General features: G+C 39.6%; 1 protein-coding gene across 2 annotated transcripts in view; it reads left to right on the forward strand.

The window, feature by feature from the left end:
- The first annotated feature begins 3,098 nt into the window (after positions 1-3,098).
- ttll11 (tubulin tyrosine ligase-like family, member 11) overlaps positions 3,099-22,252 on the forward strand; it is a 38,150-nt gene continuing 18,996 nt past the window's right edge. Inside the window, exons 1-7 of one of the 2 annotated variants that reach the window (XM_033647487.2) lie at positions 3,099-4,273; positions 11,569-11,668; positions 12,170-12,303; positions 17,225-17,515; positions 17,628-17,912; positions 20,019-20,114; positions 20,206-20,318. In XM_033647487.2, the coding sequence (XP_033503378.2) occupies positions 3,737-4,273; positions 11,569-11,668; positions 12,170-12,303; positions 17,225-17,515; positions 17,628-17,912; positions 20,019-20,114; positions 20,206-20,318 (1,556 nt within the window). In that variant the 5' untranslated portion in view covers positions 3,099-3,736. The remainder of the gene's footprint in view (positions 4,274-11,568; positions 11,669-12,169; positions 12,304-17,224; positions 17,516-17,627; positions 17,913-20,018; positions 20,115-20,205; positions 20,319-22,252) is intronic. The other variant, XM_033647488.2, reaches the window with a different exon arrangement.

A 22,252-nucleotide genomic window follows, 5' to 3' on the forward strand; every position in this document is an offset into this window, starting at 1 on the left:
AACACCATCTGGTTGCCTTTTCACTTTCCAATGAGTGTGATTGCTTTTTTTTTTAGTATAGCTATGGTTACAGTCTCTCTTTCCACCTCCCTATACCCTGATTTAAGGGTAATCCATTGGGAAAAAAAGAGACAAAAGGCACAACTGACAAAGTTAAAGATGAATTTGACTGAAAGCATTATTTTCTTTCCTCTGATTTTACGTAGATACCACGATAATGTTTTTATCATGTACACTTTTGTCCATGATAATAGTGTAGTGAAAATCTGATATCGTGCCAGCCCTAGTATGGACAGTATGTGCTAGATGAGGGCAAGTATGTGTAGAGGACTTACGCAACACCTCAGACAGATGTGTTATCTGTGCCCTCTAGGACAGCGCCTCGTCTACCATAGGCATTGCACTGTCTGCCATTAGGCAAGGTGCTCTGTGGTCCTGTCCTGGTTTGAAACTTGTAGAGGAACTTTCTGTTTGATAAGTGGGAGTACTGGCTGTGCAGATCTTGTATCTTTCTGATGGGGAATCTTGACTGATGATACCCAGAATGCCTTAACTCTCTCCATGTGGTGGTGATGGTACTGGTCTTGTGTTTTTTTCCTCAGCAGTTAGACCCACGCTCTCCTGACAACTGGGAGTCCTGACTAAAGACACTCTGTCCTCAGTCTCACCTCATGGGGAGGTGATACCGTGAAGGACATTGAGGATGTGCTGGACACACTAGATGCAGTTGAAGGAGATTCAACTGCAGATGGTTTCAGGATCTCTCTTCTGTGCTCCTTTTTAAGAATGTATTCTCTGCAAAAATCAATAAAGGTCAGTGAAAAATAAATAAAGGTCAATAGATCAAACATGGTATGGAGACATTACACTGACTGAGAAAGGATATACTCAAGATGTTATAAATGTAGAAAGTCCACAACAAATCCTGTTTAAGAAATAACTTGATAGCGCTGTCTGCTGTTTATTTGAATTTAAGAGTTTAAATAAAGAAATTATAAGAAATAAATCAGGCTTCATATGTCCAAACTGATAAGTTAGCTACAGATGTGGGCTTTGATCTGCCCCTCTTAGCTATAAGATAAAAGAGAAGCTGAACCTGGTAAAAAAAAAAAAAATGGCAAAATGACAAAGAAAAATGGCAGTTAAGAGGAACTGTGCTGGTCAAGTTCAGGTCTGGAAGACCGAGAAAACTTTCAGAGACAGCTGCTTGTGGAATAGTTAGAAAGGCAAATCAAAACCCCTGTTTGACTGCAAAAGACCTGCAGGAAAGATTTAGCAGACTCTGAAGTGGTGGTGCACTGTTCTACTGTGCAGTGACACCTGTACAAATATGACCCTCACGGACGAGTCATCAGAAGAAAACCTTTCTTGTGTCCTCAACACAGAATTCAGTGTCAGACGCTTGCAAAGGAACATCTAAACAAGCCTGATGCTTTTTGGAAACAAGTCCTGTTGGAGTGATGAAGTTAAAATAGAACTTTTTGGATGCAGTAAGCAAAGGTTTTTTTCGGAGAAAAAAGGATATAGAATTTCATTAGGACACCTGTTCAACTGTTAAACGTGGAAGTGGTTTGATCATGCTTTGGGCTTTTGGCACGGGGAACATTTCACAGGTAGAGGGAAGAATGGATTCAGTTAAATTCCTGCAAACTCTGGAGGCAAACATCACACCATCTGTAAAAAAGCTGAAGATGAAGAGAGAATGGCTTCTACAACAGGACAATGATCCTAAACACACCTCAAAGTCCACAATGGACTACCTCAAGAGGCGCAAGCTGAAGGTTTTGCCATGGCCCTCACAGTCCCCCGACCTAAACATCATTAAAAATCTGTGGATAGACCTCAAAAGAGCAGTGCATGTAAGACTCTCACAGAACTAGAAGCCTTTGCAAAGAAGAGTCGGCTCCCAAACAAGAACTGAAAGACTCTTAAATGGTTACAAAAAGTGTTAAGAAGCCTGATACCTGCCAAGGGGGTGCTATTAAGCACCATGCCCTTTTCCTTTTTTGTTATTTTGAAACTGGAAAAAGATTGAAATTAAAAAAGTAATTAAAATATTGAAGAAATGTGTCATCTTTAACTTCATGCCTTTTGAAGATCAGTTCATCTTCTACTTACTTAACTACTCAAGTAAACAAAATTTTGACCAGGGGTACCCAAACTTTTGCATGCCACTGTATTGATAACACATTTTACCACAGCCAGAGACTGTAAAAAAAACATAAACTATCATTAGATTTTCAAATATAGTCCTTGGACACATAATGTGCAACTAATCCTTCTGTCAGAAAAAAAACATAACCAAATCTGAGCTTAAAATACTGATATTTCATTAAAATCACTTATTCCATGTCTCATTTACAGTTTGGCCTAAAATAAACCATTTGTAACATCTAACTAGTATGAACAAAACCTGATGCTTTTATTCAGCTCCAGCATTTCATCCTCAACTTTTAACTTTTAAACATCAAATAGTAAGTTTTAAAAACCTAATAACTTATTCGTGGTGAAGGGAATGTCATGAATTCTCTGCTTATGCTCAGGGGAAAATATTTGTGGCTTTGGGGAGGGTCGAAATGAAATAAAAAACGAAGTCACACCCTAGCCACCACCCGTCCTCAGACAAGTAAAGAACAGTCCCTATTAGGGGGACACAGCCGCTGAAACATGGCATCCTCTTATTGCCTTTAAGTGCTGTCGGAAACAACAGCTACATCTAAGCAGATACCTATTGAAAAGGTAAATAGTACAGGATCACCCGATTCCATTGCTCACAATGTTCTTCTAAAATCAAAAGATCAATAAACACACAATACTGGAATTTGTCTGATGTGGTATCAATATGCTTATTTCAGTTTCTGATAAGATTGCTGTAGGTTTTTCTTCCTGCAATAAAGGCATGCCATTTGAATCCACAATGGCGTACAAAAATCAAACACATTTAAACGTACACGTATAACACACATTTGAAACACAGCCAGAGCACAGTTTCTATTTATAGTTAATGTGCGATAAGTCCAGGAGCCAACGCGCCTTTCCAAAGTCGGAGGTTACGAGGAGCTCAAAAGGCAGCATCAGCTGGGTTCAAACCAGATGGAGGCTGGACAACGGGCTGCTCTGCCTTCTGCTGCTGCCGAGACACTGCTGTGTAACAACACACAGAGCACAGAGGACCGTCGGCATCACCACAACACCGTCCACCGTTCGAAAAGTAGATAACGGTACCCGTAAGGTAAAGTCTGCCATAAGTTAGCGTGAAAGCGTAGTTTTGCCAACGGCAAGGACCCATATGTTAGCTAAATGAAGTTTGACAGGCTAGCGTCAGGGTTAGCTATCTTCAAGGAGCTAGCTCCAATGCTGGCTACAAGTGCTGCCACTAGCAGCTCGGTTATGTCAGCGGCAGCTTGTGGGAGCCGCTAGCCTTTTGAAGTTGAATGACTGTGGCCATCTGGCAAAAGGCGTTAGCTAGCGTTACTTGTTTAGCCTGCGCTGTCAGCCGGTATCTAGCTGGATAACGTTAAAGGCTGTGAGTATATCTCCGCTGTCTGCTCACTCACTCTGTTTGGGAAACGACCTGACAGAAGCAAATGGCTTTTACTATTTAATTAGCCATTTAAGCTAGCAATGCGTACTACATTATATCAGAATAACGTTAGCTTGCCACCGGCGTCGGATTATTGCACTCTGTGGTACAAGTGTGCCCTGCCCAGCAGCGTCACTCATAGCATTTCGCATAATGAGTGATCATTATGCTAAAGTCAAGATTCAACTCGAGCAAATGAAATCATTAGGCGAGGATGCCAAAAAGGAGGGTGTGGACACAGAGGAGCAGGTGCCAGTGTGTTCTCCCCCTGCTTCTGTCTCACCAGACCCTCCCAGCATCACCATAGCAGGCAGGGATGCCTCTAACACCCCCATCACTTGTAAACATAGGGGCAAGAGTCGAAGTAAGCTGGGAAAAGATGACAAGAACTCTTGTGGCAAGCACACCACAGATGTGCCAGTAGTGTCTGCTCAAATTGGGAAAAATTTAAATAGACTAGGACATGAGCGGATACTTCACATTAAAGGAACTGGAAAGATATTGCAGGGCAAGTCAGAGACTAATGGGAATTATGTAACCATCCATCCATCCAAAAACATTCAAGAAACACGCCGTGAGGATGGATTCAAAGTTGCAAGGAAGAGAAGACCAGTGACGGTGGATACCTCGAAAGCCAAAACCTCGTTGGAGGCACTGAAGATAAGCATCAAGCAGCTGAAGTGGAAAGAGGTGTGCTACATGAGAGTTTTCCTTCTGCTTTTTTTTGCTGTTTGTCTCGTAGAAATGTTACTCACTCGTGCTGTGCGGGTTTTATTCCCATGAAACACTAGGGTGCTGGTTTCACAAAGTGGTGCACGGCTTGACCCAAAGAGGATCCCTGATATCAGCTGCGTCAGTGTTTCATTTAAATGACAACCATCTTAGCTGTTGGTCACAAATGTGCATGGATGGAAACCTCTGTCTTACTGTTCTCCAGCTACAATATGTGCTATTGAGAACCATGTGTTTGCAGACACAGGCCTGGGGATGTGATGAGCTGGCTTTGGGTTGGAGAGGTCACACATGAGCAAAGGCAGCCTGGAGTGTCTCTGTGTGTTGGAAGAACTAGAAAAAAAGGACAGCACTGTACATTTCCTAACGATTTTTTAAGAATATAAACCTGCATTGCACTACTATAACCTGAGATGACTTTTCTGGGCATTAAAACAGTCGCTAAAAGACAGTAGATTCTTAACTGCTGCAGCCCATAAACATTAGGCCTACTGTAATGGACTATTAAGCGGGGTTAAAATCAATCTAGTAATGATTACATCAGCCAGCCTCCCACTGGAAAAACCTATTCTATCTGAATGGGGCTTCAGATTAGATTGTGTAATAGTTTGCCAACATCTGAAATTTTATGAGAGGCAGTATCTTTGACTAAATGTGAATCGCAAAGCTTTTCAGATGTTGGAAGTGAAATTTGAGTGTGTGTAGGAGTGGTATGTTTGCAAGAACTTAGATTATTGATTTGTTTTTTGCTAAATTTTAGGCATGGACATCACGGGCAGATTCCGATTCAGAGGACTAAAATGCAAATATTTGATTTCTATACATGATTTATTTTTTCTCACTGTGTGACTATCTGCTACTTTTTAAACCTAGCATATTTGTAATGATCCATAATTAAAATTAACAGATGAATTTACTTCCAATATCTTCTGTTATTACAATAGAGTGGTGCAGGGATTACATTTATTTGTAAACCAACATGGAAGTTAGCATTGCCCTGGTTCCCTCAACAAAAAGCCAATGGGATTTTTCCATTGGATTTTAGGTTATTGCAGAAAAAACCTCTGTGGCAAACAAATGTTCACGATACTTAGCCTACATGATTTTAAGCAAGATTATCTTCACAAATGAACACCACTGTTGGGATTTTTTTCATGCACATTCGCCAGAAGTAAATAGCTAACATTAGGCTATAAATGAACTACACCACATTTGCACGACTTAAATGTTGCCTCCACGATGAGGCTGTAAAGCTGTGTTTGTTGGGGTTCGGCTTGATGATGGTCTGTAGTCTCATTTAGCCACTCGTTAGCAGCTATCCTCAGAATTTTACAAGAGGTGTATTTACTGGTGTATTTTGTGTCGTAGGACAAAATGTGAAAGTCTCTGAAGCTTGTATCAACCACAGACTTTATGTCAGGCATCTTACCCAAAACCCAATGACTTTGAAACAAGGGAACCAGGAGTGCTAAAATGCTAACTCATTTCTGAGTTTTAGGACTCCTTCCTGCACCACTCTGTGATATTAAGTTAGAACGTAAACATGAAAAATGTGTGTACGTCTGTTAAGTTCACCATCTAGTTGGTTAGACAAGGAACCCAAACATGATGCAGTGACACATATGTTTTGCCTCTGTCACATTTCACCATCCAATAAGTTCAGCCATAAGAAACTTGCAGTCTGGTCTTACAAAATTGTGACAGGCGATCATAATGTTGAGAAATGGGTTTAGATTTCCATTTATTGACTTCTCTGCATTGACATGATCTTTCAAGAGAGAATTGCGATGCATCTAGGAATCGATTTACATGCGTATACCAATGACTGTATATGAACATGGACAACACATGATGTCATGATACCTGAATTTTTAACTTTGATGCAATACCTTGAAAAATATCCATATCCACCAGGAAAATTCACTTCAAGGGTGTATATTCAATTCAATTCAGCACTTTATTCCGGACATAGAGGCAGTCCATAGTACAGTACAATAAATAAATAATTCAAAGTTTTAATTAAATGATGAATGTAACAAAACTATAATATGACAATGAGCAGAAAACAGTAGAATGACTGTAGTAAACATTAACAATAAGCGAGAGCAAGGCAGTATAGCTAGTATCAATGTATCAATCCTGTGAAACCATTTCAGATATTAAGAATTGAGATGTATCAATAAATCGCTAGATTTGACAACACTACAACGCATCTCTGCTTCCTCACACTGAACAAAAATGAAGCTAAGATATCCCAGTTACAGCCACTGCCATCTTGCGCTGGTGTCATCATTTGGAGCCAGAGTCCTTGCAGTAGTGATCTCCACAGAATCAAGTTCCCGTCATCTGCCTAGTTGCAAATGGCACCATTGATTGCAAGTACACCGGATTGCACATACAGCTGTCAATCATGACGTTGTCTCATTTTATAACAAATTATAACCAAATTAATTGGAAAATGAAGACTCGAATGTACATCAGTGTTAGACCTACCAAAAATGACAGAAACCACCTTTGGGAAAAATTTATCTGATGTGTGCTTTGACTGTTTAGCACATGTCCCTCAGCTAACATGTAGGGGGTGGGTTTTCTTACCTATACTGAAGCCAGCCACGAGAGGGGTGATCGAGATGTTTTGGCTTCACTTTTGGGGAGTTGTCATGTTTTCCATCTTTATTATACAGTCTGTGGTACATACAGTAGTGAAAGTGGCTAAACTGATCTGTCAGAAAATGCAGAGATTTGATAGTGATAAGGTCAGGGAGTGGATTCCCAGAAACACGTGACTGTTTCTGTTTAACTAAACATAGGTAATATGTTAATGAATCTTTTTATGATTTGGTCACTCTCTTGTAAGTACTAATGTGTGTTTTAAGCAGCCAAATGCCCTTTAATTTTGTCATATCCATCTTTGTTTCTCGATATTACTTCATAATTTCTGTGAGGGCTCTGGGACCAGGAAAGTTTGTTTCTGGCTGATTGTGTTTGAGGCTAAAAGTCAAGATGATCATGAGTACACTGAGGCCATTGAGGCTCTGCAATTACTATTCATGTTAATGTGAACATGACTTGCACAGTATGTGCAAAACCTGCACATATTTGTATTATTATTAAGAGTTTTCTGAGTTGGTATTATAAAGTAAGTTGTAAATGGAGTCATCAATTGAGAAAATAATCTGCAGATTAATATTGTTAGTTGCAGCTCCAATTTAGAGTATGATGACTTGTTATCCTTTTGGATAGATTATTTATTTCCAGTATCCCTATCAATGTTTGAAGAAGTGATTGATTGAAAACTTGGCACTTTATTAATTAGCTGACACAATCACCATTAACCTAGCCTTAACTTGATGCTGCCAGTTTGCATGCCTTTAGTGTATAAAGTTACGGAGGATGGATGTGGATGAAAGTTGTTCTAAATATAAAGCAACACCTTTAAAACATTTATGAGCATGCTAATTGATCCAGTTCTTCTTTCTCCGAGCCACAAACACCATCTGGTAAGGTTTGAATGTGATGCAATTAATACCTGCTATCAGCCATTATTAACATGGTCTTCATTATGCATGAGAAGTAAAGAAGGGCAATGCCCTGAAAGCAGTGAGGTAAAGACTACTTATCACCAGTGACCACACAGTGACACTTAAACCCTTCCAGGTCTGGTATCGGAAACGGTAGACAGAAGGTCTATACATTACCATGCTTTGTCCTTATGGTCCACCCCCAACAAAGTCAAGGGCGCTATAGATCCTGCACCATTTAAAAGTACTTGTCAACATCTTTGAAGGGGTTGAAACTTCAGTAGCCTTGCTCTGTTTGTTTGTCAATTATGAAATGAAAATTGAGTGGTGAAAATCAATTTAACGAGGTATACCACATGTAGCGCTTAGCAGGTTTACGACATAGGATACTGGATACAATTTTGGAAAGTTTCTGAGGACATTTAAGTGACTGACATTTGACTTAAAGGTTCATTTACATCCAGATCACTACGTCTCTACATCTGCAGTTTTTTCTGGCCATAGGGACAGCCGTCAACTGACTTTGAACATATGGCATTCTCTCACACAGTGGGAAATGATTAGCCTTAAGCGCCTCTAATCCAATAGACTTTTAGTCCTCTTTGAGGCAGAGAGAGAAAGGCAAGGCAGAGGGTCTGAGTGACAACTTCAGAAAATAAGACTAATAACCTTGCATTTAATCATGTGCTTGGTATTTTGATTAGGATTCCACAGACTAAGCTGGCATTTTAAAAGGCATGCCACCTGGAGGCAACCTTGGGGCATCTTTAGAGGTATAGCTGAAATTATAAATGCATGACAGATGTGCTGCAACTTGAAATATCCTCTATATGGGTAGATTTTTGCTACATTACCTAAGATGGAATACATTGTCCTTTGGCTGGGCTTCAGTGAACGATTCACAAAGTGGCTCAGAAAACAAACTTTTCCCTCACATGATTAAAGAAATACTGCATCCCCCAAATGACCGCTTGTATATCAATCACTCACCCTGCTTACTTTGAATTTGTGAAGGAAACTTTGTTTTCCTCGCATGCCTCCACACTGAATGAAGAATCCAAAAAACAGAAAACTCTTGATGAATGGAAGTCATGGGGTGGGCGTTAAACAACAGTAAAGCTGTTTCAAAACATCTGTTTACAAACTCTCACACAATTCATGCAGTGTAATCCAACTATCATTTATCCAATCATATGCTCATTACTTCCCAAACAGACAGACCTTTCTGAAGGGGAACTGAACTGAAACGGAAACTTATCTATGCTCTGTTCAAAGCCATACTCTGTTATTAAAAAAAGTTATTTTACATTGCTGAACACAGGAGCTGTTGGTCTACTGCTGCCTTGATCACTTAGTTTGTTTTGTGTTATTGTGTTACTATGGTGTTTTAAAGGCATGTTGTAATGTAATGCCGGGTGAGTAATTGATATACAATTGGTCATTTAGGGGGTGAAGTGTTCAGTCCACGGCACTGGGTTGAGAAGTGTTCCTAGGTCGATCTCTTCGTACATAAACAAGATGGCTATTTTGGGGCCTTATCCTTAGAAACTACTCAAATTAATTTGACCTCCTTCCCTGATGCGATTAGACAGTTATACGCTGGCATCTGTGTGGCAGTATTTATAGCAGGTCTTGGCTGTGGAGCAGGGTTTCCCTGGTTCACACGCTCCCATGCTAACTCATTAATGAGATGCAGCTCTGTCAGACATCTATCTTGTAGCCGGGCAGTGGGGTGGGTCTCATGAGAGTAGAATTTAGAAGTGGTGACGATATGCTGCTGACCCTCCAGTACAACTTGATATAGAGTCCTGATGTGATAAAGTTATAGATAGATTCCATGACAGAATTCTTCCTACTGTAGCTTAACGTTGATATTTTGAAATTCAGATGTAAGCTGTCTCAAGTTTTAATATATTAATGAGCTGGGTGGAAATCAGGGAGTGTATTTTTAAAATAAATTATTTAGATCTGTTTGAGCAGGTTATACAGACTGAAGACAGATGAGAGGATGCACTGAGCAGTTATGCCAGGTTGTGAACCTGCTTGCAGTGTTGGGAAGGTAATTGGTTGCAGAATACTAGTTACCCTATTAAAAATGCAAGAGGTTATGTAAGTATTTTAATTACTTCATCAAATTAATGTAACCTATTACATTTGATTATAGGGATGCATGCTAATATTGGCACGTCATCAGTATCAGACAATATTGGCTTTAAAATGAACTATCAGAATCAGCCAACATGCTGTTTTTATTTTGCACAATGAGTCAATATTACATACATTGAAAAGTATTGTATATCATGTCTCCATCTGCTGGTGGGCCATCATGATAAGAGTATGCATGCATAACGAGATGCTAATTCCACTACAGAAGAGACTGGATTACTAAAATTTGGTGGTTAATAACTGGTAGTTATCAGTCAAATGAGTTGCTACTTAACGACAAAAAAATCCAATCCACTATGGTGCATCCCTATTTGATTACTTTTTATGTGATTTATTGCGGTGACATTAACTTAGATTACATTATTATTAGACTACACTACCCGTAGATGATCCCCAGATTTGATATTGAGCATTTGGATGCTGACAGCATTTTTACTGTTGGTAAACAAGCTTAATTACGCTGTAATGTTAGAGCCTTTTTTTGATTTTAGAAGGAAATATCGTTGAATTTCCAGCTCTGGAAGGCGTTCTTTTCTGATGACATGTCCACCTCCTTTGCATGGCTGGCTGGTTGCAGCCAGGCATAGGAGGCTCTGTTGGCTAGAGCAATATACCCTGATTTGATTGGCAGATGAGACGCGATGCAAATTCAAACAAGAGAACTACTCAAAAACAAAGCTTAAAATTTGGGTGCATACTGCCAAATGAGTGGAGCCTGTCTGGACATAGAGACAGCTCCTTGTTAGCTATCCTACACTTGATGGTGTTGTACTCTAATTTGTCCCAGTGGCTTTAGGGTCCAGCCTTGTTTGTAATTTACTTGCGTAACTCTATTACATGTAGCTTGGTGACTCCCTAACACTGCTTGTATGGAACTCTCCTCTTGATTAGAGTGTACAGGTTTAGGGATAAACACTGTCAGGATATTATGTTGCGGATTTTCTGCAGTATGTGGGAGAAATGTGAGATTGGATGCTGTATTAAGTGCTCATGCACTAGTCAGGGGTCCAAACACTTCTTGACCTCTATCATTTTTGTTTAAAAGCCCTATTTAAGATGAGATACCTCTGTCTGCTTTGATATGAGATGGAAAATGAAATGGAAATTCAAAGGATGAATGTGCAGACATGAAATTTGGATATATCCCTATATCACACTGTGACTGTAATATCCTGTCCTTTTGACTTCATTGTAGCAACGCTTTCGGTGCTGAATATGTGGTTCAGAGTGTGTGAGTGTGGGCAGGAGGAGAGGTGTAGAGGACAAAAGCTGCACCTTGTGCCAGTAGGATTGCCCAGCTCTCTAAATCCTTTTATAGTATCTTTTTCCCTGCTCATCACAACAGAACACGCACTACCTACCATCTTTAGGCAAGATTATCCCTGCACTCTTGGATCACCAGAGGGACAAACATCCTGCCAATGTCCTTAGTCATATTAACAGATTAAGCCTTCTCTTACTTACAGATGGGAAAAAAGCGTGATATTTATTAATATTCATATCACTCTTTACTTTTAAAAATCATCTTTTATTTCACCCTTTTAATGTTCTCTTGTGTTTCCTCAGTTTCCTCTGGGAAGACGAGCAGCGTGTGATATCTACTGGCATGGCGTCTCCTTCCATGATAATGAAAATATCATCTCAGGGCAGGTGAACAAGTTCCCAGGTATTTCACCGCCTCTATCACTCTTCTTTAACCTGCTGTTTTCGTAAAGCAGCCTACACCAGTGCTTGTTGAACTGTGGGTGGAGAGATGGCTTTATTTCAGCTCGCAGCACTTCATGTGTATTCTGTAATAACAGCAGGAGGGATTTAGTTTAAAGCCTTACTGATCCTCATGGCTCCGGTGCTAACCTTTTCATGCCATGGCAATAATCATTGCTTTAGAGACTTTAGAGATTATTGTATTAGTAAGAAATTTACATCCAAATCTACGTCACTGGCTTGCATTTATCTTGCACCATATGACACTTTAGTCATATTGAGTTGTATCTCCTAACAAGGTCATGTCTGTTTGCCTTCCTTCTAGTCCTATCGATTGTTTTTGTCTTCTTAGTGCAATATAACTTCCTTTAAAGACAAACTCCCAAGTGCATTTTTATTGATATGTTAGATGACAGTCTCTTGCAGGTATTGTATCTATTAAACATTGCTTTGTGCATTGTAGGAATGATTGAAATGCTGAGGAAGATCAACCTGAGTCGGGCAGTGCGGACTATGCAGGAGTTGTTTCCAGAAGAGTATGACTTCTATCCCCGTTCCTGGATCCTGCCTGAGGAGTGCCAGCAGTTTTCCACACAGGTATAGTTATATAACAAAAGCAAGATGATACTGGACATGATATGTGGAGATTTTCTTTATATTAACTGCAATAAGTCGCTGCACTTTCGTGTTTTACTGCAGTGAAAACATTGGATACTATGGTAAATGGATGGACTTGCACTTGCATACACCTTTCTAGTCTTCTAACCACTCAAAGCACTTACACCACAGAATGACAGTCACCTATTCACACACTGCTGTGCTGAGGCTACCGTACATGGTGCCACCTGCTACTCAGTAACCATTCACACGAACGCACACAACCATGGCACAGCTATTGGGAGCAATTTGGGTTTCAGTATCTTGCCCGAGGATGATTCGACATGCGGACAGGAGAAGCGAGGATTGAACCAAGGATTTCCTGATTAATGGACGACTCCCTCCATCTCTTGAATCACAGCTGCCCCTATGGCGCATGTGTATTTAGGGCATCTCCAACTGCACTTTTGCAAGTAAGGCTCCCTTAATTAATCATAGGTGTGTTTTTAAATTCAGCCAATTGGAATGTCATCTCCCATTCCCTTTAAAAAGCACATTGCTATTTACATTGCAGATTCGGCAAATTGGGGAAACCGGGGTTTTCTGCTGAGAGTAATGCAATAAAAGCAGTATTGTCAATGCAGCAAATATAGTTGGACATTTAAGCACCAAAGATAAAAAAAATATAGTTTTAAACTTGACAGAAGAAACTGAACTAAACTTTAAGCTTCTGAAATTATCAATGAAGTTTAGCTGCTCCTCGTGCGTAAATGCTCACAGCGTCTCTCTTAATGGGGAGTCACAGAGCAACTCTGCAGCTCTGTTCTGCTCTCTGCTACATTCACATTTTAGAGAATGCAATTAATATTAATGATGATCATTAATAATGTATTACTTTACCCAGCTGCAACCTAGCCGTGCATCCCTGTTTGTGTAACAAGTAGAGCGTATACGTGTTGTGAACCCACCTCAGTCTGGGCACTGCTATCTGTATAATGTGCCCTTTAAGTAGCAGAAAAATATCGCACCATTGACTTTAGACTAGTGTTGCACGGTATACCAGTACTAAAATAGTACCGCGGTACTAGAGTATTCCAAACGGTACTATACTGCATTTGGAAAATACCGGTACTTTTTAAATTGATTCAATTCATTAATTTATTTAATTCATTTATGCACACAAATGCCTTCCTTGTTCCTACTGGAGCACAGATTGCGCAAGTGGTGTGTATGACAACATCTTTATCAACATTCGCAGCTGGCACACGTGAAAAAAGGCAAGAGAAAGTCTGCCTCACAAAGGGAGACAACACGAGACAACACAAACTTGGTGAAACATTTGAGCAACCAAACCATGACGTCCCGTACCGAGGTACTTGCCGAACCATGATTTTTTTTTTGGTACCGTTACACCCCTACTATTTATTGTTCTAAAGGTTTGTATCCAAAAGGACTTTTCCTTAGGAAAAAGTACCGAAAAGTATCGAAATTCATATTGGTATCGGTACCGAAACAAAGATTTTGGTATCGTGACAACACTACTTTAGACCAGCTTTTTGTTGGTCAGTGGGGCTTTCTGCTGCTTCAGAACAGCAACATGTCAAAAACACATCTAACCATATCTCATTTTAAGGCCTAGACGTCCATGGGTGCACAGACGGGTGCAAGTTGCTATTTACACTAAAGCTTAAACAGACACAATTAGCAAAAGAGTCATTTAACATTGAATTTACAATGTTAAATTCAGCTAGAGATATCAGTTTACTTGATTTAAATGAATGTTTTTCACAGCAGACATCTTGACTGCTTTTATACTTGAGACAGACAGCAGACTTTCTATGGATTATCATAGATACAAATTGCTTGATAAATAAGCAGAACGGCTTTATAAATAAAAGACAATGCTGAAAAGTAAAGTCACTGTTTCTTTTTGTCATCTTGCTTCCTCTGAATTTTAAGAAAATTTCCAGTTTTGAGCAAAAACAACACAGATGCTAAAGTCTTCTGTTGTCTTTAGCCTATTAGTGCTCTTTTCTCTGTATCCCCAGTTATATCGGCTCACCATGTTTCATTGAAACAGTGTTCTGAGTAGGATGACTTGTTAAATTCCAGTGTCATGTGCTCTCTTCATTACTCACTTTCCTCGAGGGGAAAAAGACAGACTGTAACACATTTATGAATATTACCCTTTATGGTCATCTGGCACTCCTTAACACATGGTTGAATCTAGTAGGATTATCTTTTAAGGGAAATACAGTGTTGAGTGTGTGCAGACACCTATAACAGGGAGGGAGAGCTGTGAGGAGAATAGGGTACAGTGATCCAGCATGTCACAACTCTTTACCAAGCGTGCCATTCACCAAGAACAACAAACCTTAAATGCTCATAGCATTTATCCAGGTCTGTGTGTTATGTTAATCAGTTTAGGAGGGAAGGGGATGAGACAAGGACAGAAATGTTTAAAGTAGTTTTTTTACTAATCCTCCCTGACATTTTGACAGGCTTGAAAAAATTATGCTTTAGAAAAATGTTAGAATATTTCCACCACAGCTTAAATGATTGTGGCAGGTGCCAGTTTATTGTTATGCAATTGCATGGGCAGATGGTGAATAATTCATATTTAAGGAAATTATAGTATATAGCAACAACATATTATGTCCAGCAGGGGGAAGCAGAATATCACTATTATTTTATTCCAGTTTAGTTTATAGCAGGCAAAACTGCTACTTTCACTAGAGAGGCACAAATCATAGATTTTTATTCCAAATGTTCTGCATGTCACTGTGCCAAACATCAGGCATTAGACTGTCAGCCCAAATGAGTATTGCGTGAATTTTGGCTTTGCATGTATATGTGGTGTTGGTTTGTTGATTTGGTAACATTTCTGAAGAAGTCCAAAGACAAAAAATAACACTTGTCTCAGGAATAACTGTGGGTAGGTAGGAAGTTAATGTTAGCAGTTTCATGTAGGGCTGCATTAACCATTATTTTCATTATGGATTAATCTATTTTATAGATTGATTACTTTCAAGATTAATCAATTAATCGTTTAGTCAATAAAATATTTAAAAATGCTCATCACAATTTCCCATAACCCAAAGTGACATCTTCAGATTGCTTCTGTTGTTGAACCATTAGTCCAAAACCCAAAGACTTTCAATTTACCATCAAAAGTGATGAAGGATAGCAGTAAATTCTTACATTTAAGAGGCTGAAATCAGCAAATGTTTGACATTTTTGCTTGAAAAATGATTGACATGATAAATCGATTATCAAAAGATTTGGTGATTAATTTTCTTTTAACTACTAATTAATTTATTGCCCAATCATTGCAGCTCTGGTGTCATGAGACTTGAGCAAAATGCACATAGATTTGATTACTTCACCCTGGTTCATATGGATATAGTACATGTAGAAGTTAAATAAGTGTATTATTTTTAACCAAGGGTTTAGCCCTGGAACTAGGGTAGTGACAATTTTCTGATGTCCGTAATTTCTTGGGCTAATTTTGGCATCAGAACATTGTGTCATGTTGGTCTTCTCTCCCACCAATCTGTTTCTGCTGTAAACTGATACAATAAGACATTAACTCAGTAATTTATACGTTTAGAATATGAACAGTAACTTTATTTGAATGGTTAATATCATACACTGTTGCTCAGAAGTTTGGGGCCACTCAGAAAATTTCACGTTTTCCATTAAAAGTCGCACTTCTATTAGGGCTGTCAGCGTTAATGCATTAATTGTGATGCAGTAAAAGTCTGAAGATAACGCGTTATTACTTTTTGATCACGTTAATTGCTTGCTGCTATTTCGTCCCTTAAACCCTAGTCAAGCTGCTGCAGCGGCCTCCTGCTGCCACAGTGATGGAAAATAATGACACCACTGCACTTTTGAATGGCTCAGTTCACTTTAAAACGGCCCAGTTGACAAGTCAAAAGTAATGTGCACCTTGTGTCTAACAGAATTTAAATAGCACTGAAGTACTTTGAGTTTGCAGCTAATCAGACTGATGTCAGCGGGCCGGCATGGGCAAAATCGGCAAAGAATGATTTTGGAGTTTGATAATCACCACAGACCTGTAGATGAAACTAAATGGAGGAAGTTAACTACAGTGCTTGCTAGATGAGTGGCAACTGACTTCAGATTAGTGAACATCGTGGAAGACTGGGGTCTAAGGGACGTCCTCAAAGGATCATTAAAGACAGAATATCAGCTGACTGGTCCTTCCCTAAACAGTTATTGCATAATTTGGAGCTGTGCTTTGGGTCATTGTCCTGTTATAACAGGAAATCTGCTCTAATCAAGTGCCATCCACAAGTTATGGAATGGCATTGCAAAATGGAGGCATTACTTTCCTTATTTAAGATGCCTTTTACCCTGCACAAATCTCCCACTTTACCAGCGCTTAAGCACGCCCAAGCCATCACATTTCATCCACCATGCTTGACAGATGGCATCAAGCACTCCTCTAGCATCTTTTCATTTGTTCTGTGTCTCACAAATGTTTTTCTTTGGGATACAAACACCTCAAACTTGGATTCGTCTGTCCAGACCGCCTTTTTCCAATCTTCCTCTGTCCAGTGTCTGTTCTTTTGCCCATCTCAGTCTTTTCCTTTTATTGGCCAGTCTCTGATATGGCTTTTTCTTTGCTACTCTGCCTAGAGGGACAGCATCCTGGAGCTGAGACCAGTGTTTTGTGGGTTATATGAGTAGTAGTTTAATTAGTGGTAGTGTATGTCTTATTTATATCAAGATGTTTAGGACCTATGATGAATTGTTAACAACTTTCAAAGCACTGTCAAAGTTTAAACTCGGGGACTCGGGGGTCTTGGTTTTAAAGATTGTAACAGTGTGTGAAACCTGTGGGATTCAAGTGATTTATTAATCTAATCCTTTCTCACTCTGACCTCTGCTGTAGATTCGCATGGTGAAGGAGAACGATGCCACAGTGAATCCCACCTTCATTGTCAAGCCAGATGGAGGCTCTCAGGGGGACGGCATCTACCTCATTCGTGACCCTAGTGACCTAAAGCTCATGGTGGGGTCACAGGCCAAACAGGCTGTTGTCCAGGAGTACATCCAAAAGCCGTTACTCATCGACAAGCTAAAGTTTGATATCCGCCTCTACGTGCTGCTGAAGTCCCTGGAGCCATTGGAGATCTACATTGCCAAGGAAGGCCTGACACGTTTTTGCACAGAGCCCTACCAGGTAGCCATGACGGTGCTGATGATGCCAACACGTTAACTTTGAAGCTAGTAATTTGCTTTTGATGCCATCAAACGTACAGATAAGTAAGGTCATTCTCATTCTGATTGTGTAGGAACCAAGCCAGAAGAACCTGAGCCATGTGTTCATGCACCTGACAAACTACTCCCTCAACGTCCACAGCGGAAACTTTGTCCACTCAGACAGCCAGAGCACGGGCAGCAAGCGCACTCTGTCCAGCGTGCTGTACAGGCTCGCAGCTAAAGGTGTAGACATTAAGAAGGTGTGGTCAGACATCATCGCTCTAGTCATCAAGACTTCCATCGCCGTGGTGCCTGAACTTAGAGTCTACTACCAGGCTGATATACCACCCGGAAAACCAGGACCCACTTGCTTCCAGGTGGGTAGCAATATTTACTGCTCCTCCGCCCTCCTATTCATCTACCATTCTAACGTACCTTTAGATCTCTCAGAATCTTTTCGACTTTTTCGACTGTATAAGTCTTTAGGTGATCATTGTTGGTTGTTGTCTGCACGGTGTAAACAGAAAAAGGCTAAATGGGCTAAAAACAAGGAGGTAAACAGATATTTTTGAAAACATATTTCTCCCCTCTCTTAAAAAGAAAATCTGTCCACATGACCTTCATTTTCCACACAATATCTCTGTCCAAAGTAAAACGCAAAAATAACATCAAATGCTCACAGGCATTTAGCTGCCTTCTACAGTCTTCCCTCATTGCAAAGGTAGAAAAGTGTACAGGGTACCTTTTTCATAACACCTACTGGAGATCTCATCACTCTTGATTCCTCCTCGGTATAAGGTCGAAGGAGCTCCCTCAAAGATACAAGTGATGCTCTATATATGCAAAAGTTTTCCTTCCACTCCTCATCAACAACAATCGTACTATCGACATTGGACCAGTCCTGATTATCCAAAACCGGACTTAAAACTGCAGATGCTGAGGTTGACCAAATAACACTGGGCACAGCAGATACCTCTGGTCATCTGTGAAGTGGTGCAGCAATACTAAGTTTAAGTGTAAAATAGTCATTAGAACAAGCAGTGCCAACAAAGCATTAACAAACTGGTGGTCTGCCATTGTTGTTATTGTTTCTGGCATGTGCGAATTTAGGAGATGACGTCATTGTTTCCCAATCATGTCCACCCTAGGCTTGGGCTGTATGACGAGATTATCGTTCAACACAATATTGGTTGGCCATGAGAATGGTCCTTACGTGTCCTTGATAAGTTAATATTCAATTCTGCAACACCTGTTATGAATTTTATGCTATAGTCAGTTTCTCTCTGTCTCTTTTTTTTCTTGCTCTCTCTATGCTTCACCACATTATTGTAACATAAAAAGGAACATGCTGGCATACATCTGACACTGTGCATAATTACCTATGTAATATTAGCCCATACTGTGTTCACACTATAAGCGACAAAGCAACAGCGTGGCAGCTATATTATCACCAACTTGCCATTAAGGTGCAGCAGGAAAGATTTCCACTCTTGTTAGTAAAATTAATGCATGTGTGCTTTTTGACAATTCTTTGGTTAAACCACAGGAAGAAAGAGAGCCAGAGAACATGAACTAAGTGATTAACAAGCTATGCAGTAAACAAGTCTCTTCAGCTTGTTTTTTTTTTGTATGATAACTTGTATATCATTGTTTTTAATGGCCCAACCGTAGTCCACACAGATACGAAGTAATCAGAGTTTTGAAAATTCTGCACCATAGTAGGTATTTTCACAGTTTTCTTATTTAGTGACCTAAAACTCTGGTTGTGTGAATGACAGGCCAGAATGTAGAGGAAAATATCTGCTTTCAGATATATCTGTATATGTAGACAGGGCCTCAGACATTCGGTGAGGTCCATTCTAAATAACTTCTCATTAGTCTTCACCATTTGTTGTTCAGTGCACGGATCAAGCTTGACTGATATTCCTGGCACTGTGCGTGACTTGACAGTAGACTGGAGTCTGATGAGCTGAAGTTTGAGTGTCTTAAAAGTGCATGCAGTTGGGCCAAGACACTTAAAACTAATGTTAATTTTATCTGGAGCTCCTCCTACCGCATGCACAACTTTTTTTTTTTAGAAAGAAAACAACCAAATGAGGCATTATCAACCAATAACTTTCTAATTTTCCATCACTGACACTTAAAACTGAAGAGATTTTTATCTCACATTATATATACAACCTTCATTTGTTAAGGAAAGTGATACAATATAGCCCAGTGCAATTCAGACTTGTATTTTCCACTAACCTCCTACGCTGTTTTCACTATTGATTTCCACCCAGACCATTACCAGTTACACAGCTATATACAGTATGTACACATATATAAAAATGGCAGGAGAAAACAATTTAATGCACCCAAATGTCCCACAGCGTCTGTTGTAAGCCATGACCATTTCAGTAATAAATCTGATACAAATGTATATAATTTTGTGACCTAAACAGATGCAGAGAGTAGCTCTTTGTTTGGTGTTTGTGTCTCAGATATTAGGTTTTGACATCCTACTGATGAAGAACCTGAAGCCAGTATTACTAGAGGTCAACTCCAACCCCAGTATGAGAATAGAACATGAACAGGAGGTGAGCGCGAATATCAACATCAGCATTATCATTGTATTATTATAATTATTCTGATTTACTGTGCGTTAATAAATATATGTGTTTGTTTCAGGTGGCACCAGGAGTTTTTGAATACGTTCCTAGTCCGGTCGATGAAGAGGTCAAAGTGGGTGTGATCAGGGACACTCTACGCCTTATGGACCCTAGCCACAGGAAGCCTTCAATGTAAATACACACACTTACACATTCATGCACAGTCAACACACAGTTTGAAGTTTTCACACCATCCACTGTTTGTCTGCTGGTCTTAAAGAGTCCACTTTTAAGGACACCTTACTCTGCCCATCCCTCCTCAGAGCCCGGTTCTGCACCACTCAACAGCTCTCCATAAGCCTGTTAAATGGAAAAATTAAATTCAGCTGAGCCAAGGTGGAAATTCACACATTACTGTACGAGTCCGGTGGCTCAATCTCTCTGGCTGGCCGGCCCTGTGTGGTGCCTGGCAATAAATCTCCTTTACCATTAGGGTTTGCAGAGTTTTTTCCCCCTCTTAATCTGTTTTTCTTCTATGACAAGAGGATTTACTGTTTCTATTCCACCGCCATCTCCATGTCTTGCCTCTCTCTCTCTTTTTTCCCTCATCTCCTCACTTCTTTCTTGCCTCCTCTCCAGATTATCTTCTGTATCAGATATGTGATCTGCTTTGTACTGCAAGTGACAGCGATATCTTCTCTGGGATAATACCCACTTAACTATTACATTCATGACCACTAACACATTGATATAATGCGCCTATAATATGTTTAATCCTCTTCCCTCCTGCATTGCTATATTTTCAGACGGCAGAATCAGCAGAACCACATCTTGTACTTGTCCGTGCATGAATTACACTACAGTACAATGTCGTATACACATTTAGAATTCTGTTCCTTTCAACTAATTCCTATTTACGTACTTTTAGAGACTCATAATCCTTTAATCTAATGTCCCTTATACTTTTTATGTTGACTTACACTTAAGGCCCTGAGTTAACGAGGATTTCTCAAAGCCTTTATATCTGTATCTTTATATTTCTCAGATTCTGAGCTTAAACAATTAATCAAATACTCACTAAGTCAAAGTAAGCTGCAATTATTTTTTGTAATTGACCATTGAAGCAAAAAGCGCCAAACATTTTCTTGTTCAACCTTATTAAATTTCCCACTTGTCTTTGTCTTATGTGATAATAGTTGCATTATCTTTGACTTTTGGACTTTTGCTATGACAAAATCAGCAGTTTTAAATGTGTCACCCCGAGCATTTTATAGACCAAATGATTAAGTGATCATGAAAGTTTCAGGTACACCGACAACAGGCTTGGCTGCTATTAGCTAGTTACAGATGTATGGGTATCAATGAAATGCCAAAGGTAGCAGTGTCTCCAGAAAGCATTTAGAAGTTGAGAGAACTCGGTACATAACTTAGTCATAATCTTAATAAAACAAATCAATGAATCCTTATACAAATTTTTGCTTCAGCAATGTGTTTATAAACATAAATCAATAAAAGACTATAGGTTGATACATCATTATCAGATTTTTTTTACTTTCTCAAATCACCCATTGAGCTATAATGAAAGCAACCTTTAGTTGCAGCCTTACACAGTTTCAGTCCATTCCATGGGATTTTTGAGCAGTATATTATTACTTTAAAGGGTCAGTTCATCCCAAAATCAAAAAAACATATTTTTCCTCTGACCTTTAGTGCTATGTATCAATGTATGATGTTTTGGTGTTAGTTGCAGAGTGTTGGAGATATTGGCCGTAGAGATGTCTGCCTTCTCCCGAATATAATGGAACTAGATGGCGCTCAGCTTGTGGTGCTCAAAGTGCGAATAAATAAATAGTGAAAAAATAAAAAACATTTTGAAAAACTCAACAGCAGTGTCTCTTTCCAGAAATCATGCTCAAGATACTTGTTACTCAAGATAATCCACAGTTTCATGTAGGAACTGTTTTCCTCCTGTCAACCTACACCCGCCTACCTTATCACAGGGCAGAAGGAAGCGTGCATCTACTGCTTGCTCACCTAGCACAACTGAGCTAGATAACGTTACAGCTCAGCTTAGGACGAAGCCATTAATGTTAATATCTTGTGCGGTCACAAACATGAACCTCTCG

This window comes from Epinephelus lanceolatus, chromosome 19, assembly GCF_041903045.1.
Source record: "Epinephelus lanceolatus isolate andai-2023 chromosome 19, ASM4190304v1, whole genome shotgun sequence".
Lineage (NCBI taxonomy): Eukaryota > Metazoa > Chordata > Actinopteri > Perciformes > Serranidae > Epinephelus > Epinephelus lanceolatus.